This window comes from Colias eurytheme, chromosome 2, assembly GCF_061535395.1.
Source record: "Colias eurytheme isolate Ceu_HAF_F1 chromosome 2, ilColEury1 Martin Lab GWU primary, whole genome shotgun sequence".
Lineage (NCBI taxonomy): Eukaryota > Metazoa > Arthropoda > Insecta > Lepidoptera > Pieridae > Colias > Colias eurytheme.
The window spans coordinates 1,915,156-1,937,851 of NC_142981.1; the positions used below are offsets into that span (position 1 = coordinate 1,915,156).

General features: G+C 33.3%; 2 protein-coding genes across 2 annotated transcripts; both read right to left on the reverse strand.

Annotated features, from left to right (window-relative positions):
• Positions 1–759: 759 nt before the first annotated feature.
• LOC149910100 (uncharacterized) lies at positions 760–5,776 on the reverse strand. Its single transcript, XM_090108976.1, has 3 exons — positions 5,534–5,776; positions 3,834–4,002; positions 760–1,386 (listed from the first exon to the last, which is right to left on the reverse strand). The coding sequence occupies exons 1-3, from the start codon at positions 5,774–5,776 to the stop codon at positions 875–877; spliced, it is 924 nt and encodes a 307-aa protein (XP_089965102.1). The 3' UTR covers positions 760–874.
• A 3,552-nt stretch (positions 5,777–9,328) lies between these two features.
• LOC149910101 (uncharacterized) lies at positions 9,329–9,772 on the reverse strand. Its single transcript, XM_090107226.1, has one exon. The coding sequence runs from the start codon at positions 9,765–9,767 to the stop codon at positions 9,375–9,377; it is 393 nt and encodes a 130-aa protein (XP_089963352.1). The 5' UTR covers positions 9,768–9,772; the 3' UTR covers positions 9,329–9,374.
• Between the last annotated feature and the right edge of the window lie 12,924 nt (positions 9,773–22,696).

A 22,696-nucleotide genomic window follows, 5' to 3' on the forward strand; every position in this document is an offset into this window, starting at 1 on the left:
CTGATCATCTTTTTTTAAGTGGGTAAATCTGGCAGAACATAATCTTGGAGGTTAAGTCGAATTCTTACCGACTACCCTAACTAACCCCACTGTGTTCCTTTGAACTGCTTTAATGATGGGGCCGCGGGTATTGGTTGAAAATTTTCCGCGACAAGGCTCAGTGAAACATATGCCTAATGGAACAACTCATATCATACAAGTTGACACGGGAATTCCCCTTTTCCCCGTTTAATGTGTATAAAATAAAACCAACAATATCACTAAAGGAAAATAATCCATACTAATATTATAAATGCGAAAGTAACTCTGTCTGTCTGTCTGTTACTCAATCACGCCTAAACTACTGAACCAATTTGAATATAATTTGATATGGAGATATTTTGATACCCGAGAAAGGACATAGGCTACCTTTTATTGCGAAATATGTACCACGGGCGAAGCCGGGGCGGACTGCTAGTTTAAAATAAAAATTCGTTCACATTTGTTTTAAATTATTCTTAGCTTATAATATCATGATTTCAATTTGATTGTTACTTGCAATTCGAGTATCATAATTTATGATGCTGTTCTTCGAACATAATTCTCTAAATATATTAATACTTTGAAGGCAAACCTAACGATAACTTAATTATAGGAATCCATTCAGCAGTTCTGAAAACAGTTAATAAGACCAACCAGAAGGGTTGGTTTTATTAAAATTGGTAAGCTATGGGATGTTATTTAACAAAAGAAAACTGAAATACTTAAATATCAGCTTCATTAGAAGTTTATTTGCAAATGTATACAAAATACTTTGAATCGTAATTTAATTAGTCATGCTTTCTTCAGATGTGGATGCAGTTTTAATCGGTCTTGTGTCAAGATACGCTTCTCACTAGCCGCGACTGGCCCAGAACGGCATTTCTTCATATTGTGGTTCTGCGTCAGCTGCGCGTTTTCCACGACTAGCCCAGAACGGCATTTCTTCATATTGTGGTTCTGCGTTAGCTGCACGTTTTCCACGACTAGCCCAGAACGGCATTTCTTCATATTGTGGTTCTGCGTTAGCTGCACGTTTTCCACGACTAGCCCAGAACGGCATTTCTTCATATTGTGGTTCTGCGTTAGCTGCACGTTTTCCACGACTAGCCCAGAACGGCATTTCTTCATATTGTGGTTCTGCGTCAGCTGCGCGTTTTCCATGACTAGCCCAGAACGGCATATCTTCATATTGTGGTTCTGCGTTAGCTGCGCGTTTTCCACGACTACCCCAGAACGGATTGTCTTCATATTGTGGGCTTAAATCAGCATCTCGCTTCTCAACACAAGATACTTCATTCTGCGCACCAATTACTAAAACCACTAACGCCAACAATACAATTTTGCCCATGGTGCTTTCGTCAGTATCTACAAATTATAATATTTTATAATCACATTTAAGTTAACAGATAATATTTTTATACTCAAATAAATTTAAACTGTAAATTGAATTAACACTACAATATATTTTGTTATCAAAAGTCAAATAAAAAAATTAATTTCAGAGGTTTAATACTTACTTGTCAGATACTGAAAAGTGATTCTTTTTTCCTATTTCTTTGGTTTTTATATATTGTAAAATAAAATATAAATTGCCTAATTCGTCACATATAAATGTTAGAAAACTCTTGTCACGATTAAGTAGAAAATTTATATAGAGTAAATAAAGTTCAGGGTTGGCAACTTTTTAAAATGACTTCGCTCACACACGAGTCTCATTTTCATAACATAAGGTAGTATTAGTCCTATTTCGATGTCCGACATCTGATAAGTTGATTGAAATATTTTTGAAGTGAAACTTCTTTATCGGGGTTGGAAAAAAATTTAGTGTAACATTTTTTTCATTACGCGTGACATTTTTCCGTTACGCGCCATTTTTTTCTTATCCCTACCATGCGTGATTCGACGTATTTCTGTAAAGTTGCTTAAAGTAAATTATTTTTTGAAAAATAAGGTCATAAAGAAGTTTCACTTCTTACGTGTGTACACTAGTACACGCACATATTTTTTTATTATAAATCTGAACTTATTAATAAAGACAAACAAAAAAAAAGATTGAGTCAGTTCAAATTCTGACTGTACCTAATGTGTGTCTATTAAATAAAATAAAAAATAAAGTCATTTTTCTAGATGTCCTCAATATCGATATACAAGGTGTTCATTAAATACTTAGATACATTTTAAAAGAAGGATTTTCGATCGTCAATCAATATGGAAGAATCACATTTGTTAGATTCGTAAAAGTACCTATTCATATCCAGATAAAAAATTACAAAAACAATTTATTTATTCAATTCATCAACCCTACCTGTTGAATGGTAAAATATTGATGTATTATGTTATTATAATATAATAAATTATATTGTTGTTGTCACGCTAAGAGCAAATGGACCATAATATAGATTTTATATGAAGCATAAAAACAATCTGCTTTTTTAACCGACTTCAAAAAAAAGGAGGAGGTTATCAATTCGGCCGGTATAATTTTTATATGTATGTACACCGATTACTCTGAACCGATTTACGTGATTCTTTTTTTTTGTTTGATGCGGAATGGTGTCGAATTGGTCCCATATTCGGATAGGCCCAGTAGTTTTATTTTATGTTTAACGTTACAAGTAACTTTGATTCACTTCCCGGTAACCGATTGAGCTAAAATTTTCTATACTTATGTAATATGTATATAAATTGGATAGCGATGAATCATTATTATGACATAGAGCTAATTTGATGATGGAATCGGAAGGTGGCCATAGGAACCCAGTCATATATATTGACTCAACTTTATCGAGTTTGGGCTCGTTTGATTTGTGTTGAAAAAAAAAACTATAAAGCTCTAAATAATAATATGTAGTAATTAATAATATCAAATCTTTTATTTTTTACTTTTCGGTTTTTGAAGTCGGTTGTTTTTAACGTAGTTATTTTTATAGTCATCTTAAAAAGGACCAATTGGACATAGTTGTATGTAATAAATCTAGATACTATCTATACTAATATTATTATAAAGAGGAAAGGTTTGTATGTATGTATGGTTTTCACGCATAAACTACTGGACCGATTTTGATAAAATTTAGCACAGATAATCTTTAGACCCTGAGAAAGAACATAGGCTACCTTTTATTGCGAAATATGTACCACGGGCGAAGCCGGGGCGGAGCGCTAGTATAATATATAGAAATAACAAAATATTTTCCCATTGGCCTTAATATTGTTCAACTTAGTGCTGGCACCTACAGTATTATTAAAATCGTTTAATAATACTGTAGGTTCCAGTGCCAGTAAATTAAAATATAATTGGTATAATAAGTATGCATATCTTTTGTTCTACCAACTTTTAAGAACTAACAAAAAAAACTGAAAGAAGAAGAATAACTATTTACGTAAATGTACATAATTGGACTGTTTAATATTATGTATAATGGACTTCAAGTTTAAAATAATTTGTATGAGCTGCATCAAATACATATTTTTTAATATTATTTAGCATTATGTAGCCTGTTATGTGATGTAAAATAATTTCATTTCAGTACTTTTCGTGAGATGCTCTATAAAAATATAGAAAAAAAATAATTTTAGAGCGCTCTCCAAAAACTACCTATATAAAATTTCTTCAATACTTAATCAGAAATTGACCTGTTATTTTTTTAGTACTTAAGCTATATCAATTATTGTTAATAGCCACACCAAACGATCCATCGATCCCGCGATCCGCGATCCAGAATCGCTGCTGCTACGGCTGATCCACTTTTGGAAACTTGCGAACAAAAACATCACGCAACTGAGGCCCCTTTGAAGCGGGCACAAAAACCGACCGCACACGGATCGCACGAGGCAGCGCGCGCTCCAAACGCCACGTCCACACCGCCCGCACCTTTGGATCGCGCGCCTGCCGCGCGCGATCGGTTCGCGGTGGATCGTCCGGTCACCGGTGTGGACCCAGCTATTGAAAAACTGTTCTACATTATCAAAACTAACTTCAACCTCCAAAATCCGTTAAATTGTTTTAACAGAATGCAACAGAATGATTATAAAACACACACATCTCCTACTTGAAATTATTGTTAAATCACTGAAATATTTATCCTTGAAAGTATTTAAATACGTTCGTAAATTGTAGAAAACTGTTCTCGAAGAAAGTACGAAATACTGCAAATAGCATTACCATTTAATACTAGGAAAGGTTGGCGCAAAATGTCCGGGAAGGTGTAGCGAAAAATAATGTTTCACTTGGCTTCAATCAGGATTGTTGTAATAAGTGAAATTATTTGTTTTAGCGTGAGATTTCTGTGAAATAAAACTTATAAATAATAAGTATATTGAGAAAAGGTCGTACTCTTGAAAATTAAAACATTATGTAAATATTGTTTTAAAATATTTATAGCTTTAAAGTTCAGCTGGTAAATTTGAAATTAAATATTATTATTAATTAATTTATAAAGCAAATAAACCGTTCCATTTCCATTTTCTATAGTATTTTATGAAATATGTAAATAATAAAGATGTGTGACACGTCCATAAGTTATCCTAAAAAAACATTCGCAAATCACAAGATTGTGAACTTGTTTTTTGAATAACAAAATAACGGACTACAGTCCTTAAACTGTTAATAGAAATACCTCACAATATTGGCGTTTCTATGAAATTTATGTTTGTTGAAAGTTAACGGAGAAATACAATTTTAATAATACAAAGCCATTGATGCAGCGGATACATGAGATTCAATGACCCACTCTTATGGACAGATTTTTAACAGGTTCTTAATAAAAAACGGGTTTTCGGTAGTGTTGTTTGAGTTTATTACAAAAACTAGCAAAAATCTAATCTTTCTGCTGTGTAGTAGATATCTCTAAATATATAAAACTCAAAGGTGACTGACTCACTAACACAGTGATCTATCAACGCACAATCTAAACCAATAAACGGATTGTGCTGAAATTTGGCATTCGATTGCAGGTAGATGTTAGAACGTAGGCATTCGCTAAGAAAGGACATTGATCAATTCACCTCCAAGGGATTAAAATAGGGGATGTAAGTTTGTAACATGAAAAATCTTACAGCTAACAGCTAGTACAAAAATATAATTTCCTATCACTCGAATTTATATGTAAAATAGCTTTCTCAAATTAATTTAACAGTCGTTCAAGCATTATTTAGTTTCATTGATTACAAAGATACACATTTACTTATATTTCTTCTTTACACGCTTCACTCTTACTCTTCAATCTATATATTATGCAATAGCTCTGGACATTTTCTTAAGATTAATATTTTTATGTGTACAAGTTACGCAGGACAGTTTTTCAAATAAGCTTTAAAAAAGTTTTTAATAAATTTTCTTAGTGCTGCATTTTTTGTATTATACATTGTTTTCATATTGTTTTTCACGCCTAATAAAGAAAGGGTCGATTGTATATTGTGGTTCAGCTTTAGCTGCGCGTTGTCTACGATGGTCTGAATTTCCGTCATAATAATATATTTGGTCTGGGTTAGCTGCTCGTTTTCCACGACTAGCCCAGAAAGGGTCATCTACATATTCTGGTTCAGTGTTAGCTGCGCGTTTCCTACGATTTGCCCCGAAAGGTTCGTCATAATAAGTTATTTGGTCAGGGTTAGCTGCTCGTTTTCCTCGACTACCCCAAAAAGGGGCATCCTCATATTGTAGGCTTAAATCAGCATCTCGCTTCTCATCACAAGATACTTCATTCTGGGCACCAATTACTAGGACCACTAACGCCAACAATACAATTTTGCCCATGGTGCTTTCATCAGTATCTACAAATTAAGTATAATATTTAATACATACTTAAAATAAATAGGCTTTCGTGTCAAAAATCGTTATAAAAATTAATTAAATTCACACAACAATGTGTTTTATAACCAAAAGATAAGTAATTATCATAATAATTTCAGAGGTGTCTTTTTCTAACTTACTTGCCAGATAGTAATACGGAAAACTGAATCTTTTTTTCGTTTTTATACATTGCAAAATAAATAAATTGTCTAATTCGTCATATTGAAATGTTGGAAAACTCTTGTCACGATTAAATAGAAAATTGACTAAGAGTAAGTAATAAAGTGTTCAGGGTTGGCAACTTTCTAAATAATAATAAAGTCACTAAAAATTAATTTTCATGCCAACTGATTTTACATTGTCCCATTAAAAGATAAACATATTAGGATAGGACTATATGCCGTTGTATTAGCATTAGCCAGTGACTTTGCTCGTGTCCTTTACGATTTACACCCCGTATTCATTCACATTGTGTCTCATTTTCTTAACAAATGTAGCATAAGTCCTATTCTGGTATCCAGTCTATCTTTTAACCAGGATTGGTGGAATAAATAGGAGTTTCGAACATAAATAAATATGGAAGTATCACATTTGTTAGATGTAAAAATACGCGTTCCGAAGAAAAAAATTACAAAAATAATTAATTATTATTCAATTCATCAACCCTACCATTCACAATGATGAAATATTCATGCATTATGTTATTATAACATAATAAATAATGTTGTTGTCACGATAAGGGCAAATTGACCATAATACGCATTTTATATGAAGCATAAAAACAATCTGCCTTTAAGTCATCTTAAAAAGGACCTTATGATTTTCGGCATGATAAACGGCATTTTTAAATGGTCGTGAAGCATATTATATAAATCACGGTACCAAAGAAAGTCCTAGCGTATGGTATGATTGTTTTTATAGATTCGTAAAAGGATTAAATTTTGTAAGAATTATTTTGTTGCAAAAATAAAAATAAAATTGAAGAAGTTAAAACCAACTTTATGAAAAGATTTGCAATTAAAGACTTGGGTAAAATTTTAAATGGTCTTAGAACTCTTAGATATAGTTATGGTAATGATAAAATATATTGTCGTTAAATTAAATATTGAATATTTGGCTGCAAAATACAATTCAGAAAATTCAATAGTTTAAAATGATTCTCCAATGGAAAGTAACTTGAGATTAGAACAAACTAAGGAAATTGATGAAGGCATTCACTATAGAAAATATGTAATAGGTGAATTATTGTACACTAGCGGTCCGCCCCGGCTTCGCCCGTGGTACATATTTACGTTTTCTCTACATAAGAACCATCCTCGTACTTCAAGGAATATAATAAAAAAAGAATTATCGAAATCGGTTCATCCGTTCACACGTGATGCCGTGACAAGGCGAAACGGGCCAGATGTAGCTTGTAGTACCTACCTATTGATAGTTTGAGTAGGTTTCAAAATTTTTCCAGTCAAAAATATTATATGTGCAATGAGAGTATTAAACTCAAACTCAAACTCAAACATTTATTTATTACTAGAGGTCCGCCCCGGCTTCGCCCGTGGTACATATTTCGCAATAAAAGGTAGCCTATGTCCTTTCTCGGTTATCAAAATATCTCCATACCAAATTTCATTTAAATTGGTTCAGTAGTTTAGGCGTGATTGAGCAACAGACAGACAGACAGAGTTACTTTCGCATTTATAATATTAGTATGGATTAAAAAAATTATTTTCAAGTTCAAATTAAAAATTGTATAAGTAAGTATTAGTAAGATTATAAATTAGGTAAGTAAAGGTTAATTAGTAACAGACAAATATTATAATCTGTATTTTAGTAATAGTTAACTGTTGTTGTCTATAAAGTAAAAATGAATTGTTTTTCCCTCCTCCTGTCCCTTTTGTTCATGGTGTAGTGTCGTGTGGGCACAATGTAGCTTGCTATAAAGTTTTATAAAATAAAGTTCACGAATCAGCATCCACAAGTTGTGTTTCAATATACAATAATTATTTAAATTTTAAACCAGTTCCAAACCTCAAATTAATTAATTTAGGCCGCTATGTTTAGTTTAATTTATTTTTTTATGTTTAGTTTAAAATAAATGTGTAGTTTAAAATAAAATTAAACTAGTTACTACTACTAGCACTCTCCCTCTCACTCTCTCTATCGCTAGCATTCTTTCTCTAGCACTCTCACTATCTCTCTATCTCACTCTCATTCTTTCTCTCTCACTCTCACTCTCATCCTCATTCTAATTCTCATTCTCATTGTCATTTTCATTTTAATTTTCGCTAAAGAACGAAAATCTCACCGCAATTAGGATACTTATCTGGGATTTAATATCCTAAACGGGGAACAAACTCACTGAAAAAAACAGACAAAGATCCAATATTTTTTATGTATTTGATTGACCAATTGACCTCCTTCCTTGGTACTTACAGTTGAAAAATAGAGGAATCCTGGATTCGATACCTGGTTTGGACTAAAAAAAAAGTCTTATTTGGCAGGACACTTAAGGCTGGTCACCAACGTTTCCGTTAACCTGCTAAACCGAATCGGCCCCACGGGAATTCACCTTTTCCGTAATAGAGTGTATAAAATACAAACAATGTACGTATCTTTAAAGAAAATAATTGAAAATAAAAATAAAACATGCTGCAATGTCTATCATAGAATATGACATCATTCTATGTGTGTTTTGATATTATAATGAATAGAATAAATTTTTAATGATGTGTTCAAATTTCTGTAATCTTTTAAATTGTTATGTTTTTCTACTATAAGTCGTCATTTAACTAGTCGTACTTCTTCAGATGTGGATGCAGTATTGGTCGGTGTTTGTGTCTGGTTCCGATTCTCGCTTCCAACGAAATCCCCAGAAATGATCATCATATTAATCTCATGATTATTAAGGGCTTGCGAGTGTGGGCTAATTTGTTTTCGACTTAAGACTAAATAATAAAATGTTCAGGGTTGGCAACTTTCTAAAATAATAGGCTACTAAATCCATAAGGCCGCCATTTGTGCATGTATCTCTTCTGTATATGTATGTCTTTTTCCTGTTTGTAATGGTGTACAATGAAGCGTTTTCATTCATTCATTCATTCTCTTACAAATTAAATAATATGCAAACTTATTTTTGGTCATCCAATGATCATCTAGGATCATCATAATTATTTTTTTTCCATTTTTTAGCATTTTTAAAGGCTTCGGGGATAAGCTTGTTGTTTTCAATTACGAATATTCTAAGGAATTAAAATGTTCGGGCTACATGTGGGTTCGTGATCCATAATAAATATTGGATAGATTAAAAATGAATATCCACGAATGAAACAATGAATATAATAATATTATGATTTATTGAAAAAAATAAGATATTATTTGGCAATCAAATGTAACAATGTTTTAATATGTAATTTAATAATTGAAGGTCAACAAATGTTATCACAGTGATGTATTTCTAAAAATCATAAGATCGATCAGTAACAAATATTTTAAGAAGCTCATTAGAAGATAGACGTTTAATATTTTCTAACTTCTTTCAACTGGTGCTTATATTTTTTATTTTTGATTATTGTGCTTCTTCCTTGGCTTCGCGTTTTCCAACCAAGCCCTTAATAATTTTTTTCAAACCCTTTTTAAATCCGCGTTTGCCACGGCTACCCCAGAAAGGGTTATCTTCATATTGTGGTTCTGCGTCAGCTGCGCGTTTTCCACGGCTAGCCCAGAACGGCATCTCTTCATATTGTGGTTCTGCGTTGGCTTCTCGCTTTCCGCGGCTAGCCCAGAACGGCATCTCTTCATATTGTGGTTCTGCGTTAGCTGCGCGTTTTCCTCGACTACCCCAAAAAGGGTTATCCTCATATTGTGGGCTTAAATCAGCATCTCGCTTCTCATCACAAGATACTTCATTCTGGGCACCAATTACTAGAACCACTAACGCCAACAATACAATTTTGCTCATGGTGCTTTCTCAGTATCTACAAATTATTATATTTTATAAATTTTACATTTAAGTTAATACATATCTAAAATCTAATACATGCTTTAAAGTGAACAGGCTTGCGTGCCTAAAATCGTATTAAATTTAAAAATAAATTTAATTCACACTACAATGTGTTTTGTAATCGAAAGTCAAATAATAAATATCAAATTAAAAATAATAATAATTTCAGAGGTGTCTTTTACTTACTTACTTGTCGAGATAGTATTACTGAAAGCTGATTCTTTTTCCTTTTTCTATCCTTTTTATACATTGTAAAACAAATAAATTGTCTAATTCGTCACATTGAAATGTTGGAAAACTCTTGTCACGATTAAATAGAAAATTTGTTTTCGACTTTAGAGTAAATAATAAAATGTTCAGGGTTGGCAACTTTCTAAAATAATAGAGCACTAAAGCCATAAGGCCGCCATTTGTGCATGTATATCTTCTGTATATGTATGTCTTTTTCCTGTTTGAAATGGTTTACAATGAAGCGGTTTCATTCATTCATTCTCTTACAAATTAAATAATATGCAAACTTATTTTACATTATTATGTATATTATACATTTTATCCGTGGCTTCACTCGCGTGTCCGTTCGTGTCACTTCAATCGTGAAGATTGTGTAAATCACATTATTTCTTTCACATTGAGTCTCATTTTCTTAACAAAAGGTAGCATAAGTCCTTTTTTGATATCCAGCCTATCTTTAAATCAGGATAGGTTGAATTATCTTATAATATAAAAATGAATCGCAAAATGTGTTGGTAAGCGCATAACTCGAGAACGGCTGAACCGATTTCGATAATTCTTTTTTTATTATATTTTATATTCCTTGAAGTACGAGGATGGTTTTTATGTAGAGAAAACGTAAATATGTACCACGGGCGAAGCCGGGGCGGACCGCTAGTTTTGTATAAAAATCTCAAATGATTAATGCAGAAATACTCTTCTTTTAAGAAGTTCTTTTTGTATAAAAGATTGTGTCTATGATTGTGTTCCTTCTCAACTCATGTCAAAGTTAATTATCATTCATTGTCCTTAATGTTAAATTCAAAATCAAATCAAATCAAATCATTTATTTACAAAATAGAAGCTGTTCCTTGAATATTACGATCCACTTAAATAGCAGTTTCGATCATCAATAAATATGGAAGAAACACATGATTATTTTGAAGTTGATAAGGTAGATTCATAAAATGTTGACGTAAAAAATTAAAAAAAAAATATTCAATACATCAACCCTACAGGTTAAATGATAAAATATTTATGCATTATATTATTATAATATAAGAAATATTACACACGAAATCATGATGTAATTTAATATAATAATATAAAAATAATATTGTCGTCACTATAAGAGCAAATGGACCATAATATAGATATTTTGTGAAGCATAAAAAACAATATGTATATTATTTGCCTTTATTTTAAAAAGGACCCATCCGACACGGTTGTATATAATATATGTATACAAATTGCAAAATATTCTCCCATTGGCCTAAATATTGTTCAACTTAGTGCAACTACAGTTTCATTAAACTAAGTTCAACATTTTTTAATTTTAAGTACGTGTGATATCTGTAGAGTGTGTATTAAACAGGTTTTTGTATGTATGTATGTCTTTTGCTCTACCGACCTAAATTTTACCCAATTCATTTCATAACTGCCTGCAATTATTTATTATTCAAGCCATGATGAGAATTCTAAGCTATGAGTAATATTTATAAGTTACTAGCTGTGTCGCGCGGTATCACCCGCATTGCTCCGCTCCCGTTGGTCTTAGCGTAATGATATATATATAGCCTTCCTCGATAAATGGGCTATCTAACAGTGAAATAAATTTTAGTAGTTGCTGAGATTAGCGCGTTCAAACAAACAAACAAACACTTCAGCTTTATAATATTAGTATAGATTTACAATCTACAAATTCAATAACTCAGAATATTTCCCTACTAAATATATACTTAACTATTTTATTTCCTCCGCGTGTATAGTGACCTTAGTGTATATTTTTCTACAAGGCAAGAGTGATGCTCTCTGCCCGAGTGCCCGTGATGTATCGATTAACTCGGAACCCCAATTAGACTCGATTTAGCGTTCTCGATTTTATTGGACGTAAACAAATTGATGAGATGACTCTCGTTCTGACTGTGGATAATTATTTATCGTCTAATTGTTATTACAGGGGAATTTAGGAAGCTGTGGAGAATTTTTGGGTTAGTTATTTAATGTTCGTTATGATGGTGTGAAGATATTATATTTGTAATGTATTCGTTTTATTTAAATTGTAAAACAGATAAAAAATAAATATGCAAGACAACTCTATATTAACATACTCTATATAATATATAAATGTGCCGCTCTTTTTTTCATAGACATAAGGGAACATTTTTTAGGGTGTCTAAAACCAATACATTCATCGACTTGTTTCATTTTTATACAATTTTATTTCTATTCTGCCGTGGTGTCCTTTCAAATTACAGCCTTAACAAGGCCTTAACGGGATATCTAAGCTCAACGGTTACCTGAGGTCTAGACAAAAATAGTATTCTTGTAGCTAGAACCTAGAGTACTGTGTCAAGAGGCTACTTTATGAGACGTTGATCTGGTATGGAGCTTCGTCGAGAACATAGCTAGTAATAGCGTGAAAATTGCTTTTTTGTGCCGCCATCTTGCGAATTTGTAAGTCATTGTGGGAAAAATCAATTGGTTTGAATTTTGCAATTGACAGTTGATATGGAAATATTTTTCTGGACTTTTACGTTGTGTGTGGGAATAATAATTATGATATAATACTTGTTAAAATAATTCATACCTAATATACATACAAAGCTGGTAAATAAGTAAATAAGAATTACTGAAGGTATCTTGCATGTGTTACGCCAAACAAACGATATTAAGGTAAAAATACAACTTTAACTTGCATTGAGTTGCTATTGTATAACATTTTACTTGCATACTGACTTAATATATCAAACAAATGTAAATTCATGATTAAATCCATAAAAGCCAATATATATAATATCTTCTATCTTCTATATATTAAAAAGGCGAAAGTTTGTATGGATGTATGGATGTTTGTTACTCTTTCACGTAAAAACTACTGAACCGATTACAATGAAATTTAGCACACACATAGAGGGTAACTTGGATTAACACATAGGATAGGTTTTATCCCGGAAATCCCACGGGAACGGGAACTATGCGGGTTTTCCTTTGAAAACGCGAGCGAAGCCGCGGGCGGAAATCTAGTATTATTATAATAAAGCATACTTTTCATATCATCTCATTAACTCGTGTTATAAGCTTAGGTGCTAAAAAGCGTGACGGGTAAATTACCTTAAGCGAATTATGTATGAGTTTAATTTTCTAATAGGATCTTTACGCCATTTTAATATTGTTAAGTGAAATCTTATTATGTTATTACACGTTATTTACACGTTTATTTTGGTTAAAATAGAAGCTTAATGAGGTAAAAACGTGTTGTAGTTTGGATTACAAGAATAGAGAATGGTTTATTTTCGCCATATTATTTGTATTGAGCAGTGGTGTTATGGCGAGAGCCTCCTATTAGAATTAAAGAGACGACAGTTTTAGAAGTACTACTAAATGACTGCGGAACACAAATCGATTTTTCGGTTTATGCAGCATAATATTCGATATTTTGGTTTATCTATAATATCTTATATATAAAATTCTCGTGTCACAATGTTAGTCTGCATACTCCTCCGAAACGGGTGGACCGATTCTCATGAAATTTTCTGTGCATATCGGGTAAGTCTGAGAATCGGCCAACATCTATTTTTCATATGTACCACGGGCGAAGCCGGGGCGGACCGCTAGTATATCTATAAAAATGAAACCCGTTTTCCTTGGTCACGGCATCACGTGTGAACGTGTGGACCGATTTCAATAATTATTTTTTTATAATATTCCTTGAAGTACGAGGATGGTCCTTATGGAAAGAAACATAAACATGTATCACGGGCGAAGCCGGGGCGGACCGCTAGTGCAGCATAATATTACAAGCGCAACAGTGGCCTTATTTACTTTACTAACTCTATATATTACCTTTGTGTTATTGCATAATGTTAACCGACTTTAGCAAATAGTACCACTTTTTGTTAATTCTTTAGTAAAATATACAACTTGTTATATTAAAATTAGTCTCCATTTTTCATCTTCATTAATTTTCAATTAAGGCCTGAATTTGTTTCTAATTAGTTTATTCATTAATGAATTTAAGGAAGAAATTCATGAAACATTTACAAGAGTATGAATTTGAACGTAGAAATGAAATATCACCTTGAAACGACCGAACTCTCCGCCTGGGACTAGGCCAAATCACACAGATGTTGTTACCCGTTACACTATACATTGCTCCATTTATGAGTCAAACATTTCAAACTTCCAGTGAATTTCAAATCAAAGCAGCAATGTATGGTGCAGCAAATGTTTATTGTCACAAATTTAATTGATGACCTTTTAACCCGCTCAGGTGGTATTTCTCAAAATATGCCGTTAAGGTATATACAGATGCTTACGTATTTTGTTAATTAATTATACAGATATTTTTCTAAGAATCCTACTAATATTATAAAGTGGAAGAATGTATAAATGTTGATACTTTTATGCATATTCTTTCTCGGGCGAAACCGCGCGGCACAGCTAGTCTGTTGTAAGTGTAATCGGATATTATTATTTATTAATTGGCGTTATATAATTATTCAGAAGAAGCAATAGAATTTGCTCACATTCAAATAGTTAATTATTTAGAAAGATATGAAAACAGGGATGTGCGGAGCACACGTTTCAGAAGTAAAATTTCTTTGACAAGATTCAATGATACCCAAATTATCGCATTTTAATCCATGGCGTGACGGTATTGCCATGACGCTTGAAATTTTACTCTCAACACACCCAAAGAAGTTTCACTTCAATATTTATATAAATTTGGTACCATTAGTTGTAAATAATAAAATAATATAGCAGTATAAAGGAAATCATGACACTTCCCTGATAATTTAAAATTGCATCAAGTAAACCACAAGGGAAATCCTACGCCGTAATTGGCCACATCGTATTGAACCCCTGTGAAGGTAAGCTAACGTTATATACCACTAATAGAAGTGCTATGTTTATGTTTCAATACCTTAAAACGTACTACGAATATTAGAATTAATTTTGATGAAAGCAAAACATTTTACAAGCTGAAATTTACTCTTGCAATTTTTTTTTCTTTGTTTGCTTGAACGCGCTAATCTCAGGACTGTTCCAAATTGTAAAATTCTTTACGTATTAGATAACCCATTTATTGAGGAAGGTTATATGCACCGCTTGTTGTAAATGCCCCTATTGCTTATTGGACACTTTCTGACGTAAATTTTCATACATAAATTAAATCATGTCCTATTTTCATACACTGTTATTTTAACTGATGGATAAGCTAAACGGAACATACCAGGAAGTTATGAAATCTGCTCTTCTGGCTTCTATACTCGTTTCAGCCTCAAGCCTTAAATAACAGGAATACTATACGCAACATTCACACTCCCCGCTATCTCACCCAATTTATCTAGAGGATAAAATGGAGTACACGTCAAAATTGAGTTTACGTCTAAAAACCAATTTGGATTATCTGATTTGCAAGTATACATAAAAATGGATTCCTTCCCACGCTTGCGATGCGTGTTTTGGTAATGTTATTATGTTTAAATAACATTTGAAAATTTTTAGCATCATTGTGCTCATATTTGTGAAGAAGCGGGCATTTTTTGTAATATGAAGTTCTTAAAGTTACTTATACTTTAAACATATATAAAATTCTCGTGTCACAATGTTAGACTGCAGCATACTCCTCCGAAACGGGTGGACCGATTCTCATGAAATTTTCTGTGCATATCGGGTAAGTCTGAGAATCGGCCAACATGTATTTTTCATATGTACCACGGGCGAAGCCGGGGCGGCCCGCTAGTATACTATAAACATTAATCTAGACCATTATTTACATGGAAATATTCAAATAGTCTGAGTGCGAGTTGATTTCTTAACCATATTTCCGTAGCAATAAATAAGACAATTTTTTACACAGTATACATGATTACTTTGGTCATATTTAAAACTAGCTGCGCTTCGCGGTTTCACCTGCATGGCTCCGCTCCTGTTGGTCTTAGCGTAACGATATATTATTATAGTCTATACTCTATAAATGGGCTATCTAAAGAATTTTTCTAATCGGACCAGTAGTTTCTGAGATTAGCACGTTCAAACAAACAAACTCTTCAGCTTTATAATATTAGTATAGATTATTAATCACTTATAAAACCCTTAACACCAGATACATCTAACTTAGCAATGAATGAATATTACGCCAGACAAATATTAGGATACAGCAGATTTATATCACTTAGTAATGAAAAAACTACTCGAAAAACTTCTTCTGATCGTCGAGCACATACAGGTACTTTTCCTCACTACGAGCGATATATTTAACCACAAACTGAAGTAATCCCAGATCGTTGGATCGGTCACCATAACGACCGTCAGAACCCTGGTCACGTTTGTCCCGCATCGATGTCCAATGCTATTGCGCAGATGCTGAAAGAACGAATGGTTATATAATTTTGGAATAGCTTTAAAAATTTGGCTAGAATGGGTGAGGGGGATTTAATTTAATCGTTAGCAGTTGGATGAAGGTCCAGCCCCCCTAGCCAAGTGGCTTTCTGTTAGCGTAGCGTTCAATAGAATAGACTACGAATGTATGAGATTGACGTAAGCTGTAGATACGTTTATGTGTAGACATCAATTAATCTTTTTCTTAGTCAAGTGGCATTAAGATATGCAGCAGTTTTTACAATAATGTGTTACAAATTTTCGAATAATAATAGTAAGAGGGGGAAGGGGATAGGATAATAATATAATAACAAGCCAATATTGTATTGCCATTCAACACATTTTGTCATAAATAGTTTGGCTATTCTCTCTCATGCCGATCGTTTTAAAAGTTCTGTACAACATTTTGGGTTCATACTATCACTAAAAGGTTGAAGAAAACTTCATGATCTGTAATTTAATTCACTATAATATTATAACGTTTAACATAACACAATAATATGTTCCATGTTCCCACGAGACGTTCCACGGACAAAGTGTAGATTTCATATCCTTTTCAATTTAACTTTAATACTAGGAGATAAAATCTAAAGGTTTTTCTGTTTACTCCCAGCAGCTGAAACTTTTTGGTCTCCTCAGGGATTTAAACCAAACACTACCAATGAAGTTTAGCGAGAGTTTGCAAGAAAACCTTTAAAAACCGATCACTCAAGAATATTAAAGTTATACTTTTTTAAGGTTTCCCACTGTATTGGTAAACATTCAATGATTTTAAGTTATATTTAGAAGTTGATAGAATTATTTTATAGACTGTATTTTTTGTGTGGGAAATTGAAAATATCCTTCACCTTATTTTTAATTACAAACCCCGGCAATGCAACAGGTGACAGGTGACACTTGATGGTAGGTGATGGTCGCCGCCCGTGACAATTCACACGTATTGCCGGCTTTGAGGTGCTATGCTATATATAAGGCTTTTGCAATATAATCTGCTTTATTCTCGTGAAATCAAATTATTTCCTGGCCACCCAAGATCTTACTTATCCAAATGTTTATAGGACATTGTGAACGCCTACCATCAGGTAACCGAATAGCTTGTACCACCGCTCTAACATTAAAAAAAACTACTTTATACACATATAGAGTTCTAAATTTATAATTGGTAAATGTTAAAAAATGTTATATCGATTCACAAGTGCTTTTATAAGAAGTCTAATTGAATAAATAAATGTTTGAATTTGAGTTTTGTTTGAGTATCACGATGATAAAGACTTAAGTATTACACCTAACACTACTAGATTTTCGCCCGCGGCTTCGCCCGCGTTTCAAAAGAAAACCCGCTTAGTTTCCGTTCCCGTTTGATTTCCGGGATAAAACCTATCCTATGTGTTAATCCAAGTTACCCTCTATATGTGTGCTAAATTTCATTGTAATCAGTTCAGTAGTATTTGCGTGAGAGAGTAACAAACACACACACATCCTCACAAACTTTCGCATTTATAATATTAGTAAGATAAGCTTGCATAATATTAATATCTAGATTCGTCGAATAAAATATGTTTCATTGCAATACGTGCATGTACGCAGGTGAGAGTCGTTTCAGAAGGTCGAATATCGGGTGAAATTTAGCACACAATAATCAGGCATTGCGCTTCCAAGCACGCCCCAAAACAAAAAAAAAAAAAACAAAATTAATTCATTCTAAAATCACAAAAGCCACAACAATCTTTATTTTGCGGCCGCGAACCGTATTTTTATTCCCATATTGTATTCATCTCAATTTTTGGTATTGTTCTATTTGTTAAAACTAGAATGGCGTTTTTAATTCGACATCCATTGTATTGTTGTGAATAGACTGGTGTAGACTCAATTGGCCCGGAATTGTTTCAAACTATATTTGGATTCAGATTGCGGCATTTAAAGTTTTTTGATTAGTTATGTATAACTTTCATGGTGGCAAAGGTAGTGCGGTAGAATGTGTCATGTTATTGTGTATAAATTATAGATATCGGTTAGTTATTGATCTGATCCCATACTAAGCTCTTGCTTGTTGTTATGGAAACCAGATGGCTGATATACATACATATACATATTATATAATTTGAAATAAATACTTATATAGATATTATATAAATTAACACCCAGAGACACAGAGCAAACATCTGTGTTCATCATACACACACAGTGCAAACATTCATCATACAAATATTTGCCTTGGGTGGGAATCGAACCCACGACCTCTGGTTTGGAAGGCAGGGTCACCAACTAAGCACACAGGTAAATTTTGTTATTGAAATTTAAGAATGTGTGATGTATATTTATTATTGAAATGGGTAATGTATAATATGCAAAAACAAATATTAAGAAATTAAATTAGTTAAGTTAACCTAAGAAATAATATGTCCGTCAAGTCGACCTTAATTTACCTACACACGCTTGCTAGATAATTTAACTTAGTAGATAATATTTTCTCTGAAAATGTGAGAATTTAGCATATTCAGAGTTTAAAGCGATTCATTACTAATTGATGACTAGCTGAAAAGTATACTCTATGGTACCTTAATATGCCTGACTCCAATATTGTAGAAAACAAGTGCTGAGTTAAGCTTTTAGTTAAGCCCAACAATATTTAAAGTCAATAACGCTCTTCTAAACGGTAATAATATGTTATGCAATTTACTTTATTAGTGTGACTCGAGGTCATTCGAGGTCATATTTCATTTCATTAAAAAAAAGTGTTCCGACCACGCGTGTTACAAGTGAAATTTCTGCCTGATTCAAAGATACCAAAATCGTCACCTTACTCCATGACGTGACGGTATTGCCATAACGTGAAATTTTACTCTCAACGCGCTTAAACAAGTTTCACTCCAAAAAAAATCGCATGAGTAATAGAAATATCGCTCCCCTTCTTTTTTTTAATTTATGAATTGTAGCTTTTACGATATTGAAATAACCAACGACTAAAGCTATGCCTAAAATTCTTCATCCGTTCAGACTTATAACAAAACTAGCGGTCTGCCCCGGCTTCGCCCCTGGTACATATTTCGCAATGAAAGGTAGCCTATGTTCTTTCTCAGGGTCTAAAGATTGCCTGTGCCAAATTTCATCAAAATCTGTCCAGTAGTTTATGCGTGAAAACCATACATACATACATACATACATAATTACAAACCTTTCCTCTTTATAATATTAGTATAGATATTCTAGAAATCTCTCGAACATTCGATTTGTTCTCGCATAATAGCATAAGAGCCTGCATCTATAATCATTAAGTTAACTAGAATGTGGTCTGCGAGCGTCACGGCTGAATAGAGAGACACTTCATCCGTGAAGTCTGATCGCTGGTGATTCTTATGCTGTAATGTCTTTTGTGATTTTACTGCAAGATTTTCTTATCTGTGGTACTTATTAAATGAATTCTGTTCAAAATTCATAGACTATTTATGTATTAGAACTGTAATTTAGACTTAATCGATTTCTAAATTGAAGTTCAAAAAATGGGGTGTTTTAAGAGGTAAAAAATATAGAAAAAAAAAGACGTGTGGCACTCGGGGACTGCCGCGGTAAAGCTATTGCATGCTATGCCTTCAAGCCACACCTCCGTGCCCGTCGGAGTGAGGAGCGTGAGGTTTTTTCGTTACGGAATTTCTGGATTCGGTCCCCGCGCTCAAGGCCCGTGATAGAAGCTATGAAATAGCTTAAAAATCACTTTTATAGCAATGTTAAGCTCTCAAATACCTCAAGATGTAAAGATAATTTGGAGAAAATGATATACATTAGAAGGTAAAAGAATGAATGGAAGTTTAAAGACCTGGCGAGTATAGGTTTAGTGGAATCTACGTAGAAAAAAGTATTATACTAGTGTGAATCCGTCTGAGCCAGCTTACTGATACGTAAACTCTGGAAACTTTAACATTGAATGGTAAAGAAATAATGTATGTGAATTCTCCAACTATAGGTCTATATCTATACCTATGTGTATTGTTTTTCCAGCGATTCTTTTGAATACTAGTGTCTTTTGAAGGTACAAGTACTCGTAGACCGGGAGATACTGACACAAAATTTCGAGTCATTTGTAACAGGATGGCGGTTCTACAGGGTTCTTAGTACGCAATGACAAAAAGAAAAATGATGGTGTGAACGCTGGTACCGGTGGCTTAGTCGCGTGGGCGTTAGTCGAACTCATCGGAAAATAGCGAAAGTCAAACGATTTGTAACAGTATGGCACTTATTTTTCCTGTAAGTTTGAAGATCAACGAATATAAATACAAAATTTCAAAGATCTAGGTGTTGGAAATCTTCACTTATATAAATTAATAATAAATTTATTTTTCAAGTATGACAGCACTTTTTCCCCCTACTAGAAGTATGGCAAATATAATAATGGTCACATTTTATCAAATACTCTCCAAAAAGCCAAATGCAATACTGGTACAAAAAGATAGGCGAAATAAAAAATTTTTGCAGATTTTCGGCGGTATGGCGACCATTTGGAATCGTCCGAAAAGTATGGCATGGCGATTTTCGTAAATGGCTGCACGACGATGGTTACCTGTGCAAAAGTTAGCTTGGTACAAATGGTTGAATAATTGTTTTTTTTAAATCAACACATTCGCGTCGGTATGGCGGGCTGTAAGTCATACCGGAAAAGTATGGCATGACACTACCGCCTACTTCTTTTTTATGGGCTATCGGTAAATTCTAAAATTTTTGTGTTACAAATCGTTTGACTTTCGCTATTTTTCCGACGAGTTCGACTAACGCCCACGCGACTAACCCACCGGTACCAGCGTTCACACCATCATTTTTCTTTTTGTCATTGCGTACTAAGACCCCTGTAGAACCGCCATCCTGTTACAAATGACTCGAAATTTTGTGTCAGTATCTCCCGGTCTATCGGTGTCTTCGCTGACATTGAAGAAGGCTTGTCAATTTAATTTTATTGATACTTGGAATTGCTGTCTTATTTCATTTTTCTTTCAAACACAATTTGTATCATGGCTTCATAATATGGAAATGATAATTTTAAATCGAAAATATTCATCAGGTGCGAATAATGTTTTGAAAACTAAATAAATAGAGTTAAGTATTACATCTATACTAATATTATAAAAAGGAAAGGTTTGTATGTATGTATACATCTATATTAATATTATAAAGAGGAAAGGTTTGTATGAATGTATGTATGGTTTTCACGCATAAACTACTGAACCGATTATAATGAAATTTAGCACACAAATATCGAGAGTAACTTGGATTAACACATAGGATAGGTTTTATCCCGGAAATCCCACGGGAACGGGAACTATGCGGGTTTTCCTTTGAAAACGCGGGCGAAGACGCGGGCGAAAAGCTAGTCTTTTATATAAGCAATTGGATAAAGCTTCTACGATTGAACTCCGCAGAATTGATTTACAATCGACACAGAAATTTTGCCACACATCCTTCGCTCCATTTAGTTCTTTATCCTGTAGTCCTGACATCATATTCCAATGAAAATGTCCATAAAAAAAGGAAACGAACGCTCGGAACCCGTGACCTAATTCCAAATAACACAAACTCGGTACCCAATCAAATCAAGTAAGCGTTCCCGGAATTCTGAAATACCCATATAATATACCTTATATAAAATGTATGACGGCAAATTATTTAGCATAATAAGTACCAACTTCATCCCGATAAAACGTTCCAAAGTATAGTACAGCGTCTCATCACAACTTTTTAATGTTTCTTACATTAAAACCGTTTTTAACACCGAAGCCTCAACTTCGGTCCGATCCAGATTTTTCATCTCCGTAATTTGAAATTATAATTCGTTGCGAAGAAATCAAATCAAAATTCCATTTAAAGTTTGATTTTTAATATTTGTTTTGTAACAGCTGTCGGGTATGGTAATGACTGGACTATCGTGTTGTGGGTATTGACAGAAACTTTAGATTGGGGCTAGTCCACACTGGGGGCTGGATTAATCACCAAACTGAACTGATGCTCTGAAATTATGGATATTGCTGAAATAAAAGTCAAACACTCTAAATTGACTGGACACTTTTAATCTGAGAAGACATGCTTTAAAATTATAAACATTGCAACCATTAAAAGTAGATATAGCAAGATTTGGATAACATCGGTGATAACTAACTAAATTAAAACCGTCATACTGCATGGTTTGAAATACATAAATAAGTGCAATTAAATGAATATGGTTTTTGTCCTCTGTAGAGTTAGCGCCCACAATCAAGACATACAATTTTAGAGTGCTATCCGTGAATAATCAAAGACTATTTACG